This window comes from Callithrix jacchus, chromosome 3 (assembly GCF_049354715.1).
Source record: "Callithrix jacchus isolate 240 chromosome 3, calJac240_pri, whole genome shotgun sequence".
NCBI lineage: Eukaryota > Metazoa > Chordata > Mammalia > Primates > Cebidae > Callithrix > Callithrix jacchus.
In genome coordinates, this window is record NC_133504.1 from 30,072,247 (window position 1) to 30,095,178 (window position 22,932).

At 43.1% G+C, this 22,932-nt stretch overlaps 1 protein-coding gene and 1 pseudogene across 2 annotated transcripts in view; one reads left to right on the top strand and one right to left on the bottom strand.

Annotated features, from left to right (window-relative positions):
- Nucleotides 1–1,391: 1,391 nt before the first annotated feature.
- The window catches only part of TRIM60 (tripartite motif containing 60), a 77,304-nt gene continuing 55,763 nt past the window's right edge, over nucleotides 1,392–22,932 (bottom strand). The window contains exons 1-5 of one of the 2 annotated variants that reach the window (XM_035292720.3): nucleotides 14,037–14,212; nucleotides 9,666–9,712; nucleotides 4,765–5,006; nucleotides 4,232–4,291; nucleotides 1,392–3,248 (exon numbers count right to left, since the gene is read on the bottom strand). In XM_035292720.3, the coding sequence (XP_035148611.2) occupies nucleotides 1,829–3,244 (1,416 nt within the window). In that variant the 5' untranslated portion in view covers nucleotides 3,245–3,248; nucleotides 4,232–4,291; nucleotides 4,765–5,006; nucleotides 9,666–9,712; nucleotides 14,037–14,212 and the 3' untranslated portion in view covers nucleotides 1,392–1,828. Of the gene's footprint in view, nucleotides 3,249–4,231; nucleotides 4,292–4,764; nucleotides 5,007–9,665; nucleotides 9,713–14,036; nucleotides 14,213–22,932 lie in introns of those variants that run through there. The other variant, XM_035292721.3, reaches the window with a different exon arrangement.
- Nucleotides 4,738–22,225, top strand: LOC118152010 (NADH dehydrogenase [ubiquinone] 1 beta subcomplex subunit 9-like; annotated as a pseudogene).

Consider the following 22,932-nt stretch of genomic DNA (forward strand, 5'->3'; position numbering starts at 1 on the left):
TAGAGATGGTGTTTCATCTTGTTGACCAGGATGGTCTCGATCTCTTGACCTTGTGATCCACCCGCCTCGGCCTCCCAAAGTGCTGGGATTATAGGCATAAGCAACCGCGCCTGGCCCAGTTTTATTTTTATTTTTCCTGCCCTCTCCCCGGACATTTTAAAACAGCTTTACTGAGATATAATAGACACAAAATGAAGTGCAAATTAATGTGTACAATTTTAGAAGTGTTGACATATGTATCATACATGAAAGCATCAGCATAATTAATAACCACATAGCTAAAATTATCTTTAATTTATATTTCTCTCTTTTTAATTGTTTATACAATTACCTGCAGGCTATGTGTATAAGGCATATATAAAATGAATGTTTTGTTTCAACTAGGTGCCATCCTAAGATATCTCACCGTGCATAAGCAAATATTCCAAAATCCCCCCAAAAAACCAGAAAGCGGACACTTCTGATTCCAAGCATTTTGGATAAGGGAAACTAAACTAAGCTTTAATTACTCAGTAAAACAAAGTTCAAACACTAGGGCTACTCTTCCTATTATCACCCAACTGCCCAGAATCCAAGTACTGATGGCTGATCCTGCCAGTTCCTAAGAAGACAGTCTTGACACACACCCAACATCCATTTAGGCTTGTTTCCCACTTTTACCTCCCAGTAATGTCGGCCAGAACAAAATCTCTGAGAGCCCAGGACAGCAGGGCAGGCATACCATCTCCTTGGGTCATAACAAATGTTTGGTTTTGTTCTTCCATATTGCACAGCTTTTCTATCCTCAGAGACAGTAAGTTGAGGATGTGCTGTGTCAAGATCTAGATTATGAAAAACAGTGGTATCAGAGCATCAAGAATCAGACTGATATCAGACTTATCAAAACCATCATGGCTTAAAAATTAAAACGATTCCAAACATTCTCTTTAACTGTCACCTAAATATGGGTGAAATCATTTGCAAACTTGTAGTCTGCCAAACTTTACAATGCTGCAACATTTGGGTTGATGACACCCCAAAATGAAAAGATAAAGAGGAAAGCAGACACTGAAGCCAAGAAAGAATCCAAGAACAGAGGTCAATTCCTAGCATGGTAGTGACTGGAAGGCTGGCAGCTGTACTGGGCTAGTAGAGGTGATACGCAGAAAGAAAAAAAGAGCTGTTAGAGATTATGGATTGTGGGTAAGTGTATGTGGAGAAATAATTTAAACAAAGTGAAATCCTCATTATCCACAAAAATAAGTCAATTATTTCAACTGACACACATGAAAGAACAGAAAAAAATTGATGAGAAATATGGAGGTAAACAAGAATCAGTTAGAAAGAAAGGTATGTGGCAAATATGATATTTAAATAATGTATACAACTTTAAATTGGCTTAACTAAAAACATTTACAGGCAATTTGAAAACATTTTATTGGACATGTTAATATAATTCTCAAATATTTTATATTAGAAATCATAGCACTTGACAACTGATATTCATAGCATATATGAATGTGTCTTGAACTTTTTTTTTTTACATTTTTTAGAGATGGGGTTTCAACATGTTGGTCAGGCTGGTCTCGAACTCTTAACCTTGTGATCCACCTGCCTCAGCCTCCCAAAGTGCTGGGATTACAGGCATGAGCCATTGCAGCTGACCTTTTTTCTTTTTAAATTTCTTTTTTTAAAAATTTAAACCCCCTCCCCCAATGAACATGTTTTTACAGTTGCCGAAAATTTAGGAGAAAAAGTTACTCTGGTTTTCAGAATTATTCCAGAAATGAGATTAAATTTACTGGCTAAGTTACCCACGAAAACTGAAACAGACTCATTTACCAGTTTTTTATCCTTCAGAATCTGATACTGAACAGATTTTAAGAGGTTTGGAATCTGTTCCAGTATAGAAATAAGGCCAAACAGCTTCTGTGAAAGAATCATTGAAAGTATAAAGAACAGACCTGTCATTCATATTATAAAAGGAAAGATCACCCAATTCATAGTCCAGAAAAATACCAATCTTACTGGGATTTACTACTGGCAGAAGCCGGGTTGTCTTAGGACCTGACACAACGTAACCACTCTTCATATATAGCCCAATTGCCCAGAATCCACCCAGAACTGATGGTTGATCCTGCCAGTTCCTAAGAAGACAGTCTTGACATACACCCAATATCCATTTAGGCTTGTTTCCCACTTCTACCTCCCAGTAATGTCGGCCAGAACAAAATCTCTGAGAGCCCAGGACAGCAGGGCAGGCATAAAATCTCCTTGGGTTGTAACAAATGTTTGGTTTTGTTCTTCCATATCGCACAGCTTTTCTATCCTCAGAGACAGTAAGGTGAGGATGTGCTGTGTCAAGATCTAGAATCACATCTACTTGAAATGGCTTGATAATTCTGTCCAAGCCAGAATATTGAGGAGGAAGACTAAAACCATATTTTGTTAATTTAAATGAAAAGAGTTCAGGGCGTTTTAGGTTTTGATACCTGTTGTGTATACTCTTCACATGTGTCAGTAATTCCAGGTTTGACTGCACAGACTTGCCCTCTACCTCCCTCAGTAGATGTTTTAATATAGAAACATAATCTGAAAATTTTACAAGGTTTTCATTTAGTTTTGCTAAAATGTCCATCTCTTCATCTTGTATCTGCCTAAGAATAGCCTCTTGCTCATTCTGTAAAAACAATCTAATTTGCTCAAACTCAGAATTTATTTCTTCCCTCTTATATTCTACCTTCTTTTTCAGCTGCACTGACTTGCTGCCTTGCAGAATTATCACTTTTTCAACTCGTTTTATATTATTCTTCAAGGACTCAAGGCTACCTTCCAGAATTTCTCTGTGATAAGGGGCAGCTTTCTCAATAGGGCAAATGTAGTGCTTCTGGTGTTTAGTGGACAAACTGCACTGTATACATAAGATCTCTAGATCCTTCACACAGAAGAGGGTCAGAAACTGATTGTGCTTTTCACACACGGCATTCTCTTTCTGCCTTTTTCTCTTGCTCCTCCTAATCTGGAGTTGTTCAGCAATTTCAGTGAAATTACGGAGCTGGTGGTTCTTCCTGAAGCTCTTGTATGGAAAGCAAAAACGGCAAACAGGACAGGGAAAGGTATCATCTAGATCCTTCCAGGATACACTGAGGCAGGAGCGACAGAAGTTGTCCCCACAGTTGATGGTCACTGGGTCTTTCAAGTAATCCAGACAGATGGGACAGCTAGATGCCTCTTGGAGTTTAGCCAGGGCTGTCACAAAATCCATTGAGCTGTGAACAAAGGTAGTGCATAAGGTAAGCTCCCTTTGGTCAGTCCTGCCTCCATAGAGCTCAAACCCAGTGAGAAGTGGATACCCCTTCCGAACCTTGTAGATTGATCAGATTTAGGTTTCACTGGCCTGGCGTGCCGATGACACCCACTGAAGTCCTCTTTAGTCCCCTGTTCCTTAGCTTGGAGGATAATAATTTAAAGCCTACAGCTCTATTATAGATAAGCCCATCTGAATCTAAGTTTAATGATTTTCTACTTCAATAAGCTAGCCACAGGTTATAATAGAGAAATCATTTCTGTGGGTGAGAAAAGATTATTATTATTATTTAAAAAAATTTTTTTAAATAAAAAGATGGGGTTTCACCATGATGGCCAGGCTGGTCTTGAACTTCTGACCTCAGGTGATCCACCCACCTCGGCCTCCCAAAGTGCTAAGATTACAGGCGTGAGCCACCGCGCCTGGCAATTTATTTTTTTTTTTTTGAGGCAGAGTTTTGCTCTTTTTGCCCAGGCTGGAGTGCAAAGGTGCAATCTCAGCTCACTGCAACCTTCACCTCCCAGGTTCAAGTGATTCTCCTGCCTCAGCCTCCAGAGTAGCTTGGATTACAGGCATGCGCCACCATGCCCAACTAATTTTGTATTTTTTTTTTTTATAACTTCACGCAGTGAAATTATTTTGTATTTTTAACAGAGACGGGGTTTCTCCATGTTGGTCAGCCTGGTTTCAAACTCCTGACCTCAGGTAATCTGCCCACCTTGGCCCACCAATGTGCTGAGATTATAGGCCTGAGCCACTGCGCCTGGCCGAGAAAAGGTTTTTAATTTCAACATCTCCTGAATTTGGAATCACAATATAATAATTGGCTCAGGTAAGAATCATCACTAACTATAAAAACTACTGAGTAACATTTTATGAGAGAATGATATTCACATTCTCAAAAATTTTCCTCTAGGATTATATTTTGATTACAAATATAGGTACCTTTATAATGCAGAGATCTAGAGAATACCACCTGAACAAATGATGGGACAAACAGATGACCTGAAATGGAGAGCAAAGCATTACATCTATGGAGAACTTTTGCAGAATATATAATACATAAAATTCTATTATATGTAATTATATATAAAAAAATTCTATTATATATAACATAAAATTATTTTTTGAGATGGAGTTTCACTGTCTCCCAGGCTGGAGTCCAATGGCATGGTTCTGGCTCACTGCAACCTTTGCCTCCCAGGTTCAAGCGATTCTTCTGCCTTAGCCCCCCAAGTATCTGGGATTAATGTCTCTGCCACCATGCCCAGCTAATTTTTGTAATTTTAGTAGAGATGGGGTTTCATCATGTTGGCCAGGCTGGTCTCGAACTCCTGACCTCATGTGATCCATCTGCCTCAGCCTCCCAAAGGGCTGGGATTACAGGTGTGGGCCGCTGAGCCTGCCCTATAATACAGAATTATATATAAAAATATATGTATAGCGCCACCATGGTGTTCTCTGCGCCGGCGGCCTACCTGATTCGTCAGCAGAAGGTGTTGTGGTTTTATAAGCAGGCGCTGAGCCACCTCGAGTAGTGGTGTGTCCACAGGGACAAATACTGCTACTTCACTTGTTTGATGAGTGCCCAGTTTGAAGAACATAAGAATGAAAAGGATATGATGAAGGCCACCCAGCTGCTGAGGGAGACTGAGGAAGATTTCTGGTACCGTCAGCATCCACAGCCATACATCTTTCCTGACTCTCCTGGGGGTACCTCCTATGAGAGATACGAGTGTTACAAGGTTCCAGAAAACTGCTTGAATGCCTGGCATCCTTGCCAGAAGGCAATGTATCCTGATTACTTTGCCAAGAGAGAAAAGGGGAAGAAACGGTGGGGAGAAAGCTGGGAATGAGAGATTAAACAGCTGGAGGAGGAAACGCCACCTGGTGGTCCTCTGACTGGTTTTGCCTCTTGCCCTAAAAGAAGGTGATTTGCCCCCACTGTGGTGGCATATTGTGACCAGACCCTGGGAGCGCCAGTGGAGAGAGACAGAGACCTCATCTTTCATGCTTGCAAGTGAAATATATTACAGAACATACACTTGCCCTAATAAAAAAATAAGTGAAATAGCAAAAAAAAAATATATATATATATATATATATATGTGTGTGTATATAACAATGATTCTTCATTGTTTCCTTGTGATTAGAATCATAAAATATATTATACAAGTATATGTAAATATATGTATATATAACATAAACATATCAGATATAAAACATATCTGATTCTAATCACAAGGAAACTGGAAACTATGAAGAAATCCAACTTACACAAGATTCAACATGAAAATGGTACTTAACAGCACAAATGACAACAGTGCTGGGAGAAAAAGCAGCAATTACTCTTTTTTATTTTTTGAGACAGGGTCTTGCTCTGTCACCCAGGCTAGAGTGCAGCTGTACAGTCATGGCTCTCTGTAGCCTCAGCCTCCAGGATAACTGGGAACACAAGCTTGTGCCACCAGGCCTAATTTTTTTTTTTTTTTTGAGGTAGAGTTCCGCTCTTGCTACCCAGGCTGAAGTGCAATGGCGCGACCTGGACTCACCGCAACCTCCACCTCCTGGGTTCAGGCAATTCTCTGTAGAGATGGGGTCTCTCTATGTTGGCCAGGGTGGTTTTGAACAATCCTCCCACCTTGGCCTCTTAAAGTGATGGGATTATAGGTGTGAGCCACTACACCCAGCCTGTTTCCTTATGCATGAGGAAAAATAAAAAAGTAAATCATTCTCTTAGGTTGGATTCTAGATTGGGAAAAATAAGTTACAATAAAGTAGATAGTACAGTACAAAGTGAAAAAATGGAGTACGCACTATTTGTTAGATACTAGTAATACATCAAAATTAAGCTTCCTGAATTTCCTAACTGTACCATGGCTACAAAAGAAAATGTCCTGATTCTTAGAAAATACATACTTTAAATACTTACTGGCGAAGGGGTCATGATCCTTATAAACACTTCTCTTTTCCTTTGGGTCACCTCACACATCCTATCTGCTTCTCCTCAATCTGACGGCCTCCCACCCATCCTCTAGTCTCTCACTATACCAATTTTTTACTTTCATAGAACTCAACCATAATCGGAGATTGTTTTTTTCAAGTATTTGTTTTTCTTTTGGCCTTAGCTGGTGAATGAGATAGACTGGAAGTTGGTACTTAGTCTATTTTATTCATAGGGAGGTATAGAAAAGCAATAAAGACCTTCAAAAAAGCGAATCATGAACAAATGGATACATGAATGAATAAAATCCCAAAACTAATACAAATAGAGAACAATATCAATGCTATAAAAGATAAAATTTAGGCTGGGAGACTGTTCAAAATTAAAAGAGAGCCCCACCGCACTCCATCCATTTCGTAATTATTCTAATATGAATAAAATCATTCATCTTCAAACTAATGAAAGGTTTGCGCCTGTAATCCCAGCACTTTGGGAGGCCAAGGCAGGTGGATTGCTGGAGGTCAAGGGCTCGAGACCAGCCTGGCTAACACATGAAATCCCATCTCTACTAAAAATACAAAAATTATCTGGGCATGGTGGTGCTTGCCTGTACTCCCAGCTACTTGGGAGCCTGAGGTGGGAGAATCTTGAATCCAGGAGGCCAGGCTGCAGTGAACCGAGACTGCAGCAGTGCACTCCAGCCTGGGTGACAGAGCATGTCTTAAAAAAAAAAAAAAAAAAAAAATTAATTAAATTAAATAAAAGAATTAATGAAACAGGTTATATGTAGTTATCATATATATATATATATATATATATTTTTTTGAGACAGAGTTTCGCTCATTACCCAGGCTGGAGTGCAATGGTGTGACCTGGGCTTACCGCAACCTCCGCCTCCTGGGTTCAGGCAATTCTCCTGCCTCAGCCTCCTGAGTAGCTGGGATTACAGGCACGCGCCACCACGCCCAGCTAATTTTTTTTTGTATTTTTAGTAGAGACGGGGTTTCCACCATGTTGACCAGGATGGTCTCGATCTCTTGACCTCGTGATCTACCTGCCTCGGCCTCCCAAAGTGCTGGGATTACAGGCGTGAGCCATCATGCCCGGCTATCATATATTTTAACATCCATTCCATTCCATTCCTCACCTATTTCAATCCAACACACTTCAGCAGAACACATAGCTACATCAGGCTTTCAGTTTCGAAGGAACTTTGAAAAGTAAGTTGGGTTGAACTTGTCCTGCCTTCCTAGATACACCTGCAAGGAATCCCAGTCTATAGGTAAATTCATTCCTTTTCCCCTTGACTCTAAATTACTTCCCAGATCTTCCAGCTACTGTCATCCACGTGAGTGCTCTTAAATGGCTGTGCTATGTCATTGCACACTGAGCTCCACATGATGTGCTATGTCGGTGTGCAATGACACAGCACAGCCCTTTAAGAGCACTCACGTGGATGACAGTGGCTAGAAGAAATGGAGTGGTGAAAGTGCATTCTCTAACATACACTGACTCACAGCTCTGATCTTCCTCTGATCTAGCACGGTTCAGAATTCATTTAACCATCCTATGTAAATCTCTCATCTTTGCAAACACTATTTCCTTTACCAAGAGGATCCTTTCCTCACCTTTTCCCAAAGACTGATCTCTCAGGATTTTTGGAAACAGCCCAAAAGTCACCTTCTCTGGTAAGGTTTACCATGTGTCAGGAACAGTGCTTTCCACACAATAACCGATCTTCTTAATTAAACCCTCACAACAATTTGGGAGATATGTCATAGGCCTTGAGTGTCCTTCTCTGATCTTCTGGATAGGCCAAAATTCCACTATGACCACTCTATCCAGGATATTTCTCATGGTTGTGTTTGCAGGAAGCATCATTGAAAGAAGATGTAAGTGTCAATTTGGGACAAAGAACCAGGTTTGCTAAAATGGATTCCCAAGCTCAGGGTTCACTGGCTATGATGCAAACCCATGTTGTGTGTGACATCTACCATGGTCCCTTTGCACCACCTCAGTGGGACTTGGGAGGCCTGGGGAACCAACCCCAACATGATGCTCATGCTGCTGGCTGTGTCAGAAGTAATAAAGTTCTTTGTCTCCAACCCAAGACTGTTATGTCTTCTGGCAGTATCCACTAAAATACTAACAGGATAACTTAAAACCTTGCAAGTAAGGTAAAATCCCAAACCCTGATGGTTTGATTCTTATCCTCAATTACAGGCATGGCATTATTTATTTATTTTTATTGCATTTTAGGTTTTGGGGTACATGTGAAGAACATGTAAGATTGTTGCATAGGTACACACATGGCAGTGTGGTTTGCTGCCTTCCTCCCCATCATCTATATCTGGCATTTCTCCCCATGTTATTCCTCCCCAACTCCCCACCCCCTGCCGTCCCTCCCCTATTTCCCCCCTCAAAAGTGTGTGATGATCTCCTCCCTGTGTCTATGTGTTCTCATTGTTCAACACCTGACAGGCATGGAATTTAAATGTATGATTTGATTGGGCATGATAGCTGATGCCTATAATCCCAGCACTTTGGGAGGCCGAGGTGGGTGGATCACCTGAGGTCATGAGTTCAAGACCAACCTGGCTAACATGAAAAAACCCTGTCTCTACTAAAAATAAAAAAATTAGCTGGGCGCCTGTAATCCCAGCTACTTAGGAGGCTGATGCAGGAGAATCACTTGAAGCCAGGAAGTGGAGGTTGCAGTGAGCCGAGATCATGCCATTGTACTGCCTTGGCAACAAGAGTAAAACTCATCTCAAACAAACAAACAAACAAACAAAAAGATTTGATATGCTTATCCAAAGTCCAATAGTAACTGGTGTAACTACTGGTGTGATACTAAATCATTAAGCACACTGTCTTTTTTTTTTTTTTCTTTTTTAGACAGAGTTTCACTCTTGTATCTCAGGCTGGAGTGCAATGGCATAGTATTGGCTCACTACAACCTCCACCTACTGGGTTCAAGCGATTCTCCTGCCTCAGCCTCCTTAGTAGCTGGGATTACAGGTACCCACCACCATGCCTGGCTAATTATTGTATTTTTAGTAGAGATGGGGTTTCACCATGTTGGCCAGGCTGTCTTGAACTCCTGAACTCAAGTGATCAGCTGACCTTGGCCTCTCAAAGTGCTGGGATTACAGGTGTGAGCCACCACACCCAGCCTAAGCACACTATCTTCTCTTGTATTCACATTAATGCATAGCGTTCAAAACCTTTATTAAAGAGCTTCATATAGTGTTCTGTTTAATCCACCCACATGGACTTCCATAAATTGTAACCATATCAAATAATCTAACAAGGGGAAAATTAAGATTTTTAAATTTTTAAAAAACCACGTTAAGAGGATGTAAACAGATACCACAGGAATTATTAGATAGCGGTCTCCAAAGGGATGGGTGTTACACTTCGACATTCACTTACCTAGATCATTGACCAACTTTCTCTGAGTTTGTTTCTACTTCAGCAAGCTGAAAGCATTAAATGAAAAAAGACATGTAAGGATGTTATAGTGCCTGACCCAGAACAGATGCTTACCAAGTGGTATTGTGCAAAACAATGAGCTCCCTTATAAGGCTGCTTGCAAGGCTGCTACTTGGCAACTTTGATTTCCAGAATTTATGAGGAACTTATGAGGAAATAGGTCCTGTCATTCCCTCATAAGAATGGCTCACTATACCTACAGTGTTTACACAAACAATGAGGTTTATGGTGAATAGCTGCTTTCCTTCTGAGAAACTAGAATTTTTTTTTTTTTTTTTTTTTTTTTTTGAGACGGAGTTACCCAGGCTGGAGTTCAATGGAGTGATCTCGGCTCACCGTAACCTCCGCCTCCTGGGTTCAGGCAATTCTCCTGCCTCACCCTCCCGAGTAGCTGGGACTACAGGCACCCACCACCATGCCCAGCTAATTTTTTGTATTTTTAGTAGAGACGGGGTTTCACCATGTTGACCAGGATGGTCTCGATGTCTTGACCTCGTGATCCACTCACCTCGGCCTCCCAAAGTGCTGGGATTACAGGACTGAGCCACTGCACCGGGTGAGAAACTAGAATATTGATATAAGCTAGATAGAGGTGTTTGCATGACCTCTTCTCAATAAAAACCCTGGAAAGACAAATCTTAAAGAGCATCCTTGGTAGACAACAGTTCACTCCTGTATCACTTTGTCTCCAGAGAAATCAAGCAGGTCCTGTGTGACTTCATGTAGAGAGGACTTTTGGAAACTTATGCTTGGTTTCATCCAGACTTCATCCCACACGCCATTTCCCTTTGCTGATTTTGCTTTGTATCCTTTCACTATAATAAACCATAATTGTTGGCCATGTGTGGCGGCTCGCATCTGTAATCCCAGCACTTTGGGAGGCTGAGGGCAGAAGGATCAATTGAGGCCAGACATTCAAGACCGTCTGGGCAAGAGGGCAAAACTTCATCACTACAAATTGTTTTAAAAATCAGCCAGGCGTGGTAGCATGTGCCTATAGTCCCAGCACTCGAAAAGCTGAGGTGAGAGGATTCCTTGAGCCCAGGAGTTCAAGGCTTCCGTGAGCCATGACTGTGCCATTGTACTCCCCTCTGGACAGAGCAAGATGCCATCTCAAAAAAATAAAGTCATAACCTCAAATAATACTAAGTTGAGTCCTGTGATCATTCAGCAAATCACCAAACCTGGGGGTGGTCTTGGGGATACTGACACAGATACTATTTCAGAATCTTATAAAATTTCCAAGTGAAAAGAGCATTTAGAAATGTAGCCCAACTGCCTACTTTTATGTCATGAACTACTGTACTGTAGTATATATATTACAGTACTATTTTGGTCTAAAAGCTACTATATCACTCACTGGTCCTAATTAGAAAAGGTGTTAACTGCTCCTATCAGTAGTAAGGCAGAAAATGTCATATACATTCCAATTTTGAAGGGATGGTAAGGTATTATTACATATTAAAAATTATAATATTTTTCAATAAAGAATTAAAATAATAATGTATCCTTTAACTCTTCCCACCTTCCAATTTAACTTTTTCATAAATAACAGTGTCATTGCATAGGCTCCTAGTCCTTGTTTCAAAACACCATGTTTAATGGGTGCTTTGGGCTGGGTAAATTTGAAGAGGAAGTTTTAAGAATTCTGAACAAAGCTGTACAGTCAATACATTAAAAATATAACTGGAATTTTTGAAATCATAAGAAAGAAATACATTGCTGTAAAAAAAAGGGGGGGGGAGACAGTATTTCATTTAAAATAAAAAGGTGCAGGGAACATTCCTGCGTAGATCCTGGAACTCAATAGTCGGTCCTTCCCCACACAATCCAGCTTCCCCTAACCCATCTTCCAAACTTAGGCCATGAAGTGAAAAGAACAGCATTGTAAGCCATTCTCCAGTCCAAGCTATAAACATTAGCCCACTATAGTAACCATCTCACGCCTGAAGACAGGGCCTCTGTCTCCCAGCATCTATGGCAGAGTTGGTGCCTGACTTCCTTAAGTGCCAATGAGCAAAACCCAGGTGTGTTTCACATGACCCAACCACCTCTTTCCCACTTTTTGTAATTTTTCACCTTCCGGACTCTACTGAACCCCTACTCTCTACCTTCATTCCCTCAGTTCCCATTTAAAGGACATGGTCACCTCTGTACAAATCACAGTTGAATTCTGTTCATGCTGAATTCTCCCTATTGCAATTGTCTATTACTGATTAAAATCTGTCCTTATGACTACCCAGTGTCTGGCTTTATTTTTATTTTATTTTATTTTTGAGACGGAGTTTCACTGTTGTTACCCAGACTGGGGTGCAATGGCGCAATCTCGGCTCACTGCAACCTCCGCCTCCTGGGTTCAAGCAATTCTCCTGCCTCAGCCTCCCGAGTAGCTGGGACTACAGGCACGCACCACCATGCCCAGCTAATTTTTGTATTTTTAGTAGAGACAGGGTTTCACTTTGTTTATCAGGATGGTCTCGATCTCTTGACCTCGTGATCCACCCGCCTCGGCCTCCCAAAGTGCTGGGAATATAGGCGTGAGCCACCGTGCCCGGCGGCTTTATTTTTGACACGCTCTATTCTATCAATTCCATAATTCTATAGTTTCCAAACACAACTCTAATCCTATAACTGTCCTATTTCCAATGGAATGGCTCACCAACATCTGGACTCTACTCTTTCCTGGTTCCACAGATCCATCATACTGCAGATTATAGTTGAGATTTTTATATTTATTTTGGTCAAACTTTGGTTAAGGACACTGGAGAGTACTGTTCATGGTCTGAATTCTTCCTTATTTTCCTCAAAACTGAATTACCAACGGTGAGTCTTACGCTGGTGTACAGTGTGTGCTCAATAATTATTAGGCTAATAAATCAAACCTGTGGCAGATTCCCTACTCTCAAGATTCAACCTCCACTGCTTGAGATCTTGTCAAATGAAAAAATTATTCAACCTCTATTACTTTACTTTTGTGTGACAGTCTCCATCTGTTGCCCAGGCTGTAGTACTATGACGCGATTTCGGCTCACTGCAACCTCCGCCTTCCGGGTTCAAGCAATTCTCCTGCCTCAGCTTCCCGAGTAGCTGCGACTACAGGCGCACACCACCATGTCCAACTAATTTTTGTACTTTTAGTAGAGACAGAGTTTCACCATACTGGTCAGGCTGATCTGGAACTCCTGACCTCATGATCCGCCCACCTTGGCCTTCCAAAGTGCTGGGATTACAGGTGTGAGCCACCTTGCCCGGACTATTTATTTATTTTTTTGAGACAGGATGTCACTCTGTCGCCCAGGCTGGAGTTCAGTGGCTCGATCTCGGGTCACTGCAATCTCTGCCTCCTGGGCTCAAGCAATCCTCGCACCTCAGCCTCCCGAGTAGGTGGGACCATAGGCATGTGCCCATGCCCAGATTTTTTTAGTAGAGACAGGGGTCTCACTATGTTGCCCAGGCACCAGCCTGAGCTAGAATTGGGTTCAAGCATCCTACCACATCGGCCTCTACGTGTTGGGGGGTTACAAATATGAGCCATCATGCCCGGCTCCTACGCTGATTCTTGTGAGGGTCCATAGTGTGGGCTCAATGAATATTCAGCTAATAAATCAAACCTGTGGGAGATTCCCTGATCTCAAGATCCAACCTCTATATTTTAGATGATACAAAGTGTAGCCTAAACTTTCTCATCCGTAGCAGTTTCCTAACAGCCAGATACTTGTGAGGACGGAAGAACACTAAATCCTCCAGTAAGTGCTGGCGCTGTAGAGTGGGAGCTTAACAATCCCACCAGAATCTTCTCCAAAATTCAATCATCTGGGTCCCACTGCCTGCGCGGGTTCTTGCGCTTCTTAAAACAGGATTCGGCGGGGGGCGGTGGCTCACGCCTGTAATCTCAGCACTTTAGGAGGCCTAGGAAGGCGGATCACCTGTGGTCGGGAGTTCGACACCAAAGGGGCCAACATGTTGAAACCCCGTCTCTACTAAAAATACAAAATTAGCCAAGTGTGGTGGCTAGCGCCTGTAATCCCAGCTACTCGGGAGGCTCAGGCAGCAGAATCGCTGGAACCCGGGAGCTGGGGGTTACAGTGAGCCAAGATTGCGCCCCTGCACTTCAGCCTGGGCAACAAGAGCGAGACTCCATCTGAAAAAACAACAGCAACAACCAAAAGGATCCACAGTCTGAGAAGACCAGCCGTGGACGGGTCGCGACCCCGAGGTTTGGGCACAGCAGATACTCAGGAGGCCCCTGCCGGGTTAAGTAATCCTCCTGCCAGGCCCTACTGGGCCTTTCCTGCAGCCCTCCGGGCTTACCTGGAGCAGCTGGACCGGCGGCTCAGGCCTGATGCTGTGCAGGACCCACGGAACCCCGCGGGCGCAGAACTGAAACCCACACTCAACCCAGAATGCCCTGGTTTTCGAGTTTTAGGCTCACACTCGACTCGCGCGGTGGTTAACTGCTCCACCGGAAGTGGGCGGAAAGGGTCTGCGCATGCTCAATGCCCCTGGGCGCGGAGGGTGGGGTTGGGGGTGGGGTTGGGGTTGGGGTTGGGGGTGGGGCGGGGCGTGGGAAGATTCTGAGCAGAGCCTGGGGATTCTCACTCAGTGGTGGGGCCCCTGAGGGCTTCAGCGGGTCATTTAAATCCCGATGGCCACCTTTTCCGATTTTTCGTTGCTATGAGCTATTTTTTCTTTTTTCTTTTCTTTTGAGAGATGGTCTGGCACGGTCTCTCCTCACTGTAACCTTGACCATCCCGGCTCAAGCGGTCCTGACGCCCTAGCCTCCTGAATGGCTGGGATTACAGGCGCGCGCCACCCGCCTGCTGAGTTTTGTACTTTTTGGTAGAGACGGTGTTTCGCCCTGTTGCCCCGGCTGGTCTCGAATTCAAGGGCTCAAGCGATCCCCCTGCCTGGGCCTTCCAAAGTGCTGGCTCCTATGAGCAGCTTGAAGGTCAACGTAAAACTAGGCTATGCTAACTGCGTGCTGGTTTTGAAAGCTTTACAGCCGGGCGCGATGGCTCAAGCCTGTAATCCCAGCACTTTGGGAGGCCGAGGCGGGTGGATCACGAGGTCAAGAGATGGAGACTATCCTGGTCAACATGGTGAAACCCCATCTCTACTAAAAACACAGAAAATTAGCTGGGCATGGTGGCGCATGCCTGTAATCCCAGCTGCTCGGGAGGCTGAGGCAGGAGAATTGCCTGAAAACCCAGGAGGCGAAGGTTGCGGTGAGCCGAGATCGTGCCATTGCACTCCAGCCTGGGTAACAAGAGCGAAACTCTGTGTCAAAGAAAAAAAAAAAACCAAAAAAAAAAAAACAAGAAAGCTTTACCACCACGTCGTTCTCCACCTCCTCCGCTGCGTAACCTCTCAACCACAGAGCCAGTAAAATCTTTTTATTTGTATTATTTTTTTAAATTTTATTTTTAGACAAGAGTCTCGCTCTTTCACCAGGTTGGAGTGCAGTAGTGCGATCTCGGCTCACTGCAACCTCTGTATCCTGGGTTCAAGAGATTCTCCTGCCTCAGTCTCCCGAGTAGCTGGGATTACAGGTGCGCACCACCATGCCAAGCTAATTTTTGTGTGTGTTTTCAGTAGAGACTGGGTTTCAGCATGTTGGCCAGGATGGTCTCGATCTCTTGACCTAGTGATCCACCCACCTCGGCCTCCCAAAGTGCTGGGATTACAGGCGTGAGCAATGGCGCCCGGTCCCCACCAGTAAAATCTTCAGGGCCGAAGGATTAGTAATTGAGGAGCCTCTTAAGTCTTACAATTTGGTAAATGAGGCACTGTAAGAGGCTAATATCTGTAGAAGAAATCATAGAACTGGCATAGCACTTTTCTGTTTAAAACTTAGGGCTACTTGGCCGGTGCGGTGGCTCATGCCTGTAATTCCAGCACTTTGAGAGGCTGAGGGCGGATCACCTGAGGTCACGAGTTCGAGACCAGCCTGGACAACGTGGCGAAACCCCGTGTCTACTAAAAATACAAAAAATTAGCTTGGCATGGTGGTGCATGTCTGTACTGCCAGCTACTCGGGAGGCTGAGGCAGAAGAATCTCTTGAGGCCGGGAGGCAGAGGTTGCGGTAAGCTGATATCGTGCCACTGCACTCCAACCTGGGCGACAGAGCAAGACTTCGTCTCAAAATAAATAAATAAATATTTTTTTTGAGATGGAGTTTCGCTGTTGTTACCCAGACTGGAGTGCAATGGCACGATCTCGCCTCACGGCAACCTCCGACTCCTGAGTTCAAGCAATTCTCCTGCCTCAGCCTCCTGAGTAGCTGGGATTACATGCGTGCGCCACCATGCCCAGCTAATTTTTGTATTTTTAAGAGACGGAGTTTCACCTTGTTGACCAGGATGGTCTCGATCTCTTGATCTCGTGATCCACCCGCCTCGGGCTCCCAAAGTGCTGCGATTATTGGCGTGAGCCACCGCGCCCGGCCTAAAAATAAATAATTAATGTAAACAACTTAGGGCTACCTTCCCAGAAAAATTCCTTCCTATGATGAAGTCTGAGATCTGATGGAAGAGTGGGACGTAGGAACAGGGGACAATGAGTGAAATCTTCACATCTTGGTGCACAAGATGCAATCAGAGAGGGTGATAAATGCTGTGGTCCCGAAGATGCTGATTGCATATGGAGTCTGACCAATGGGACAAAGGAAAAGAAACTCTGAAGGTTTAAAGGTGAATGGAGCCAGTAAGCCCAGCACTTTGGAAGAACGAATGGAGAAGATCGCTTGAGGCCTGGAATTCAAGACCAGCCCGAGTGACATTATATGATATGTATATGTTACCTATCAATATATATTTACATATTTTACTTAATAAAAATTAACATTTTTCTTATGGTATTATGTTAACATATATATGTACACATAAACTTGTACAGTCCACTTTTTACTCTTAAGTCTTCTGTGACGAAGTTGTTTGTACATCACATGGGAATTGAAGATTTACACTTCTTGGAAGGAGCTTTATGCCACTTTATTTGTGATCCCTCTAATTTTGTCAAAGATGTTCTCTATAAACAGAATATCTATCATTATCATTACAGTCAGTAGAAACATGAGAAACAAAAACCATCTTTGGAATATCTGGAATTCTGTGCCACACCAAACTATTAAGAAAAATCATGGCTGGGTGTGGTGGCTCAAGTTTGTAATCCAAGCACTTTGGAGGCCAAGGCGGGTGGATCACCTGAAGTCGGGAGTTCAAGACCAGCCTGACCAACATGGTGAAACCCTGTCTTTGAAAAAAAAAAAAGAAAAATCTATATTCATATTTATCCTTACATTATATTAAAATACTTTGAGAGCACTATTAACAATAATTTTTATATAATCAATGGATATCTACCTTTCAATATTATAAACTGAATTATAATATTTGATAAAAGCATGTGCTTGAAATTAGAACCAAGTTAGGTGAATATTTTGTAATTGATTAGTTTGACTTTTAAATTTATGTAGATACCCAAGTTCCTCCTGCATGTTTTTATTTTCTTGCTTTTCTTGGTTGAAGAAACATGGTGGATATTCCTGTAGTTGCTAAGAGTTTGGATTTTACTAATTGACTGCTAGGATGGTCCTTAGCAGTTTTCTCTGTCCCTGTATATCTTCAAACAGGTTCTTGAACATAGAGGCTTCATTACATATGAGTTCAATTTTTTTAGTGAAACTGTTTCTCAGTGTGTGCTTTCTTCAGAAGAACTATAATGTCTGTTTTTTTTTTTTTTTTTTTTTACATGGAGTCTCACTCTGTCACCCAGGCTGGAGTGCAGTGGCAAAATCTTGGCTCACTGCAACCTCTGCCTCCTGGGTTCAAGCGATTCTCCTGCCTCAGCCTCCTGAGTAGCTGGGATTACAGGCGCATGCCACCACACCCAACTTTCCTTTTGTATTTTAGTAGATTCGGGGTTTCACCATGTTGGCCAGGATGGTCTCGATCTCCTGACCTCATGATCCACCCACCTCGGCCTCCCAAAGTGCTGGGATTACAGGCTTGAGCCACTGCACCCAGAACCATGTCAGTTTTACTCACTTTTTATCATGTTAGTTGACACGGTGATTTGCCTAAAGCTATTAATAAATTTGGGGTTGTAAAGTTGTGATGGTTTTGTCTTCTAAATCATTTTAATTATTAGTGAAATACAGCTTTAGTAGTAACTTTTCTTATCTTTTGAAAAACCTGAAGTACTGTTCATGTCAGGAAGGAAAAAAATCAGCTTGATTGAACATCCTTTTAAACTGGGGCTATCTTCTTGTCCACAGAAACAATAGGGTACCTTGCTCTTGGAGCTCTTTTCTTACCAAAAGGACTCCACAGTCAACCTTCAATTTGGGTGAACTGCTGAATACAGGAGAAGGTGACAGGATGATCAATAATTGGTTGGGATCAGTGGCTCTTGAAGCTTCTTCAGAGCCTGCAGGGAAGGAGGCAAAAGTGATTTTGCAGAGGCATTGTCTTCAGATGTATGATAGTCCCCATCTGCCATTTCATCCATTTCACGTTCCATAATTTTGGTTACCTGAGGCCAACCATAGTCTGAAAATACTAAATAGAAAATTCCTGAATAGAGAATGATCCAAGATGGCCGATCGCTAAAATCCCGGGATTGCAGCTCTCAGGGAAGGCGGGGAGAACTAGAGGACGCCACACTTTCAGACAAATTCTGGTCGCTCACGGAGCAGAAGATCCCCCAATGGAGGAAACACACGGGTGGCCAGCGCGACTCTCGTGGCTGGCGCAGCGGTTCCGCCAGCACCTAGGCACCGCAGCTCTCGGAGCAGAGTAAACAGGTTCGGAGGACCCGCACGGGTCCCCAGCAGGACACCAGAGCCCGGCGCAGCGGCTGCGATAGCACCTCGGCGCGGCAGCGCTAGGCGTAGAGTAAACGGGACCGGTTCCCCTTCTGACCGAGGTTTGGAGCCCCGGGAAGGCAGAGTCGCCTACTACGGACCCAAGAAGGAAGCCAGACAGGAGAATCCTGGGCAGAAAAGCACCATCAGTTTTAATGCTGCTGCTCTGGCCCTGGGAACTAACAACCTGGACATCTACTCAAGAGACCTAATCTGAAAGTTGGTAATTTCAAAGACAACAGGAGGATAAATTTACAATGATGGGAAGAAACCAGCGTAAAAAAGCTGAGAATACTCAAAGTCAGAACGCCTCTCCCTCTAAAGATGATCATAGTTCCACATCAACAATGGAACAAGGCTTGATGGAGAACGAGCGCATCCTGATGACAGAATCACTCTTCAAGGAATGGATAATAACAAACTTCGGTGAGTTAAAAGACCATGTTGTAGCCCAACGTAAAGAAACTATGAACTTTGAAAAAAGGTTTGATGAAATCCTATTGAGAATAGACAACTTAGAGAGGAGTATGAGTGAATTAATGGAACTGAAGAATACAGTACAGGAACTCCGAGAAGTATGCACAGGTTTAAACACTCGAATTGTTCAAGCAGAAGAAGGGATATCAGAGGTCAAAGTCCAACTTAATGAAATAAAACGTGAAGAAAAGATTAGAGAAAAAAGGATAAAAAGGAATGAGCAAAGTCTCCAAGAAATGTGGGACTATGTGAAAAGACCAAATTTACGTTTGATAGGTGTACCTGAATGCAATGGAGAGAATGAATCCAAGCTGGAAAATACCCTTCAGGATATTATTCAGGAAAATTTTCCTAAACTAGCAAAGCAGGTCAACATTCAACCCCAGGTAATACAGAGAACACCACAAAGATATTCCTCAAGAAGAGCAGCCCCAAGGCACATAATCGTTAGATTCACCAGGGTTGAAACGAAGGAGAAAATACTAAGGGCAGCCAGAGAGAAAGGTCATGTTACCCACAAAGGCAAGCCTATCAGACTTACAGCAGATCTCTCAGCAGAAACTCTACAAGCCAGAAGAGAGTGGGGGCCGATATTCAACATCCTCAAAGAACAGAACCTTCAGCCCAGAATTTCATATCCAGCCAAACTAAGCTTCACAACTGAAGGAAAAATAAAATCTTTTATGAACAAGCAAGAACTCAGAGATTTTATTACCACCAGGCCTGCTTTACAAGAGCTTCTGAAAGAAGCATTACACATAGAAAGAAACAACCAGTATTAGCCTTTCTAAAAATACACCAAAAAGTAAAGAGCACCAACATAAAGAAGAATTTACACCAACGAATGGATAAAACAGCCAGTCAACATCAAATGGCAGTAACCCTAAATTTAAATTGACTAAATCCCCCAATCAAAAGACACAGCCAAAACCCAATGGCATGTTATATCCAGACCTGTTTCACATGCAAGGATACACAAAGACTCAAAACAAAGGGATGGAGAAAGATTTACCAACCAAATGGAGAGCAAAAATAAATAATAAATAAATAAAAAGCAGGAGTTGCAATTCTCGTATTGGATAAAATAGATTTTAAAGCAACAAAGATATAGTGGTAAAAGGATCAATGCAACAACAAGAGCTAACGATCCTAACACCCAGATACGAGACTTAGATTCAATGAGACAGAAAATTAATAAGGATATCAAGGACTCGAACTCAGATCCGGAACAAGTAAACTTAATAAATATTTATAGAGCTCTCCACTTCAAATACACAAAATATACATTCTTGTCAATACCACATCACACCTACCCATAAGCTTAAATGAAACATTGATTGGCCATCATTAATACCCAATTTTTTTCAAAATAAAGCAATATTTCCATTTACTCTCCCTCTTTCTCTTCCTCCTTCTTCCTCTCTTTTACTTATTTTTTTTTTTCTTTCCTTCTCTCAAAAAAAAAGAAATCAACTTGTAAACCTCTAGATCCAGGTTGGCAATGTCTCCCTCACTGCTTGATTTCCTTCCTTCCCTTCCCTCCCTCCCTCCCTCCCTCCCCGCTCCCTCCCTCCCTCCCTCCCTCCCTCCCTTCCTTCCTTCCTTCCTCCCTTCCTTTCTCCCTACTGTCCTTCTTCCCTCCCTTCCTGCCTTCCTCCCCCCACAAAAAAAGAAAATTCCTGAATAAATAACATCAGTTTTAAGTAGCTTGTCACTTTTTTTTTTAATATTATTAGTAGAGACAGGGTTTCACCATGTTGGCCTCACCGGTCTCGAACTCCTGACCTCAAGTGATTTGCTTGCCTCAGCCTCCAAAAGTGCTGGAATTATAGACATGAGCCACCACGCCCAGCCGGCTTGTCACTTTTGAGCAGCAAGATGAAATTTCCTGCCATCCTGCTCCATGCTGCCCAAGAGAAAATCATCCCTTTGTCCAGCATATCCATGCTGTAGGCATTCCCCACCTGCTAGTCACTTCCTACCTATCTCAACCCAAGTGTCACAATATCACAGCGCTTGGATTCAAGTAACCCTTATCTTACTTAATAATGGCCCCAGTGTGCAAAAGTGGTGTTGCTGGCAATTGGTATACTCCAAAGAGAAGCCTTAGAGTGTTTCTTTTAAAAGATGAAAGTTCTCCTTTAATAAAGAAAGAAAAAACTCATATGCTAAAGTTGCTAAGATCTGCAGTGCAATAAGAGATTTGGAGAGAGAGAGAGAGAGAGAGAGACCACATACACATAACTTTTATTGAATGTATTGTTACATTGTTCTATTTTATTATTGTTGTTGCTAAGCTCTTACCGTGCTTAATTTATAAATTGAACTTTTTCTTTTTCTTTTTGAGATGGAGTCTCACTCTCTTTGTTACCCAGCTGGAGTGCAGTGGCGCGATTTCGGCTCCCTGAAAACTCCATCTCCTGTGTTCAAGAGATGCTCCTGCCTCAGCCTCCCTAGCAGCTGGGATTACAGGCATGTACCATCACACCCAGCTAACTTTTGAATTATTATTATTTTTTAGATGGAGTCTTGCTATGTTGCCCAGGCTGGACTGCAGTGGCATGATCTCAGCTCACTGTAACCTCTGCCTCCCAGGTTCAAGTGATCCTCCTGCCTCAGCCCCTCTAGTAGCTGGGATTACAGGCATGTACCACCACACCTGGCTAATTTTTGAATTTTTAGTAGAGATGGGGTTTCTCCATATTGGCCAGACTGGTCTCAAACTCCTGATCTTAGGTGATCCACCCGCCTATCCCTCCCAATGTGCTGGGATTACAGGCGTGAGCCACCGTTTCCAGCTGAACTTTCCCATAGGGAAGTAAGAATAGGGAAAATCATAGTGTGCATATATAGGACTTGGTACTATCCTCAGTTTGGGTGTCTTGAGACATATCCTCTGTGGGTAAGGCAGGGCTGCTGACTTTCAGGAAGGAGAAGGAGAATTGAGGAGTCATCAGCTTCTAATTTCTTTCGGCTGCAGGGGAACAAGGCTTTCTAAAGGGAGATTCCTCAGACAGAAACTCTCATGGCCCAATGGACTTTGCAGCCTCCCTGACTGAGCTACAAGTCGAGGCCAACTGTCCTATCTGCCTGGATTACCTGACAGACCCAGTCACCACTCTCTGTGGGCACAGCTTCTGTGGCTGCTGCATCCACTAGTGCTGGGAAGACCTACAGGACGTCCTCCCTTGTCCCATCTGCCTCCACCACTGCCTTGACAGGAACCTCAAGAACAACATCCAATTGCAGCGCATGACTGATATTGCCCAGCAGGCTTCCTGCCACGTGGAGCAAGAAGGAAGGGCAGGAAGAAGAGCCCCGATGTGAGAAGCACAAGCAGAGCCTGGCCCTGTTCCATGAGAAGGACCTGGAGCCTTTGTGTCCTCCGTGCAGGGCCTCTGACCACCAGGATCAGCTTCTGATGCCCATCGAGCAAGCTGTAGCTATGCACAGGAGGAAGTTCAAAAGCCATCTTGAGCCTCTGAAACAGAAGCTGAAGTTGCTGAAATGGGGTGTGAAATGCACATTTCAGACCCTTTTGAAGTGATAGGGAAGGTTGAAAAGTGGAGGAGGGACATATTCTCTGAATTTGAACAATTAAAGTATTTCTTGAGAAAAGAGCACACTGTAACTTGTGCCAGGCTTCTTAGTGAATAGAAGGATGTTGCAAGACTCCATCTCAAAACAAAACAATGAAAAACCCCAACCAACTGCAAACAAAAGCCAAGTACCAGACCATATTTTCACACTAAAAAATATGCTTTGTGTCTGGGCAGGATGTTGGGTGACCATAGTCCCAGCCACTCAGAAGGCTGAGGTGGGAGGATCATTCGAGCACAGGCATTAGAGCCCAGCCTAGGCAATTC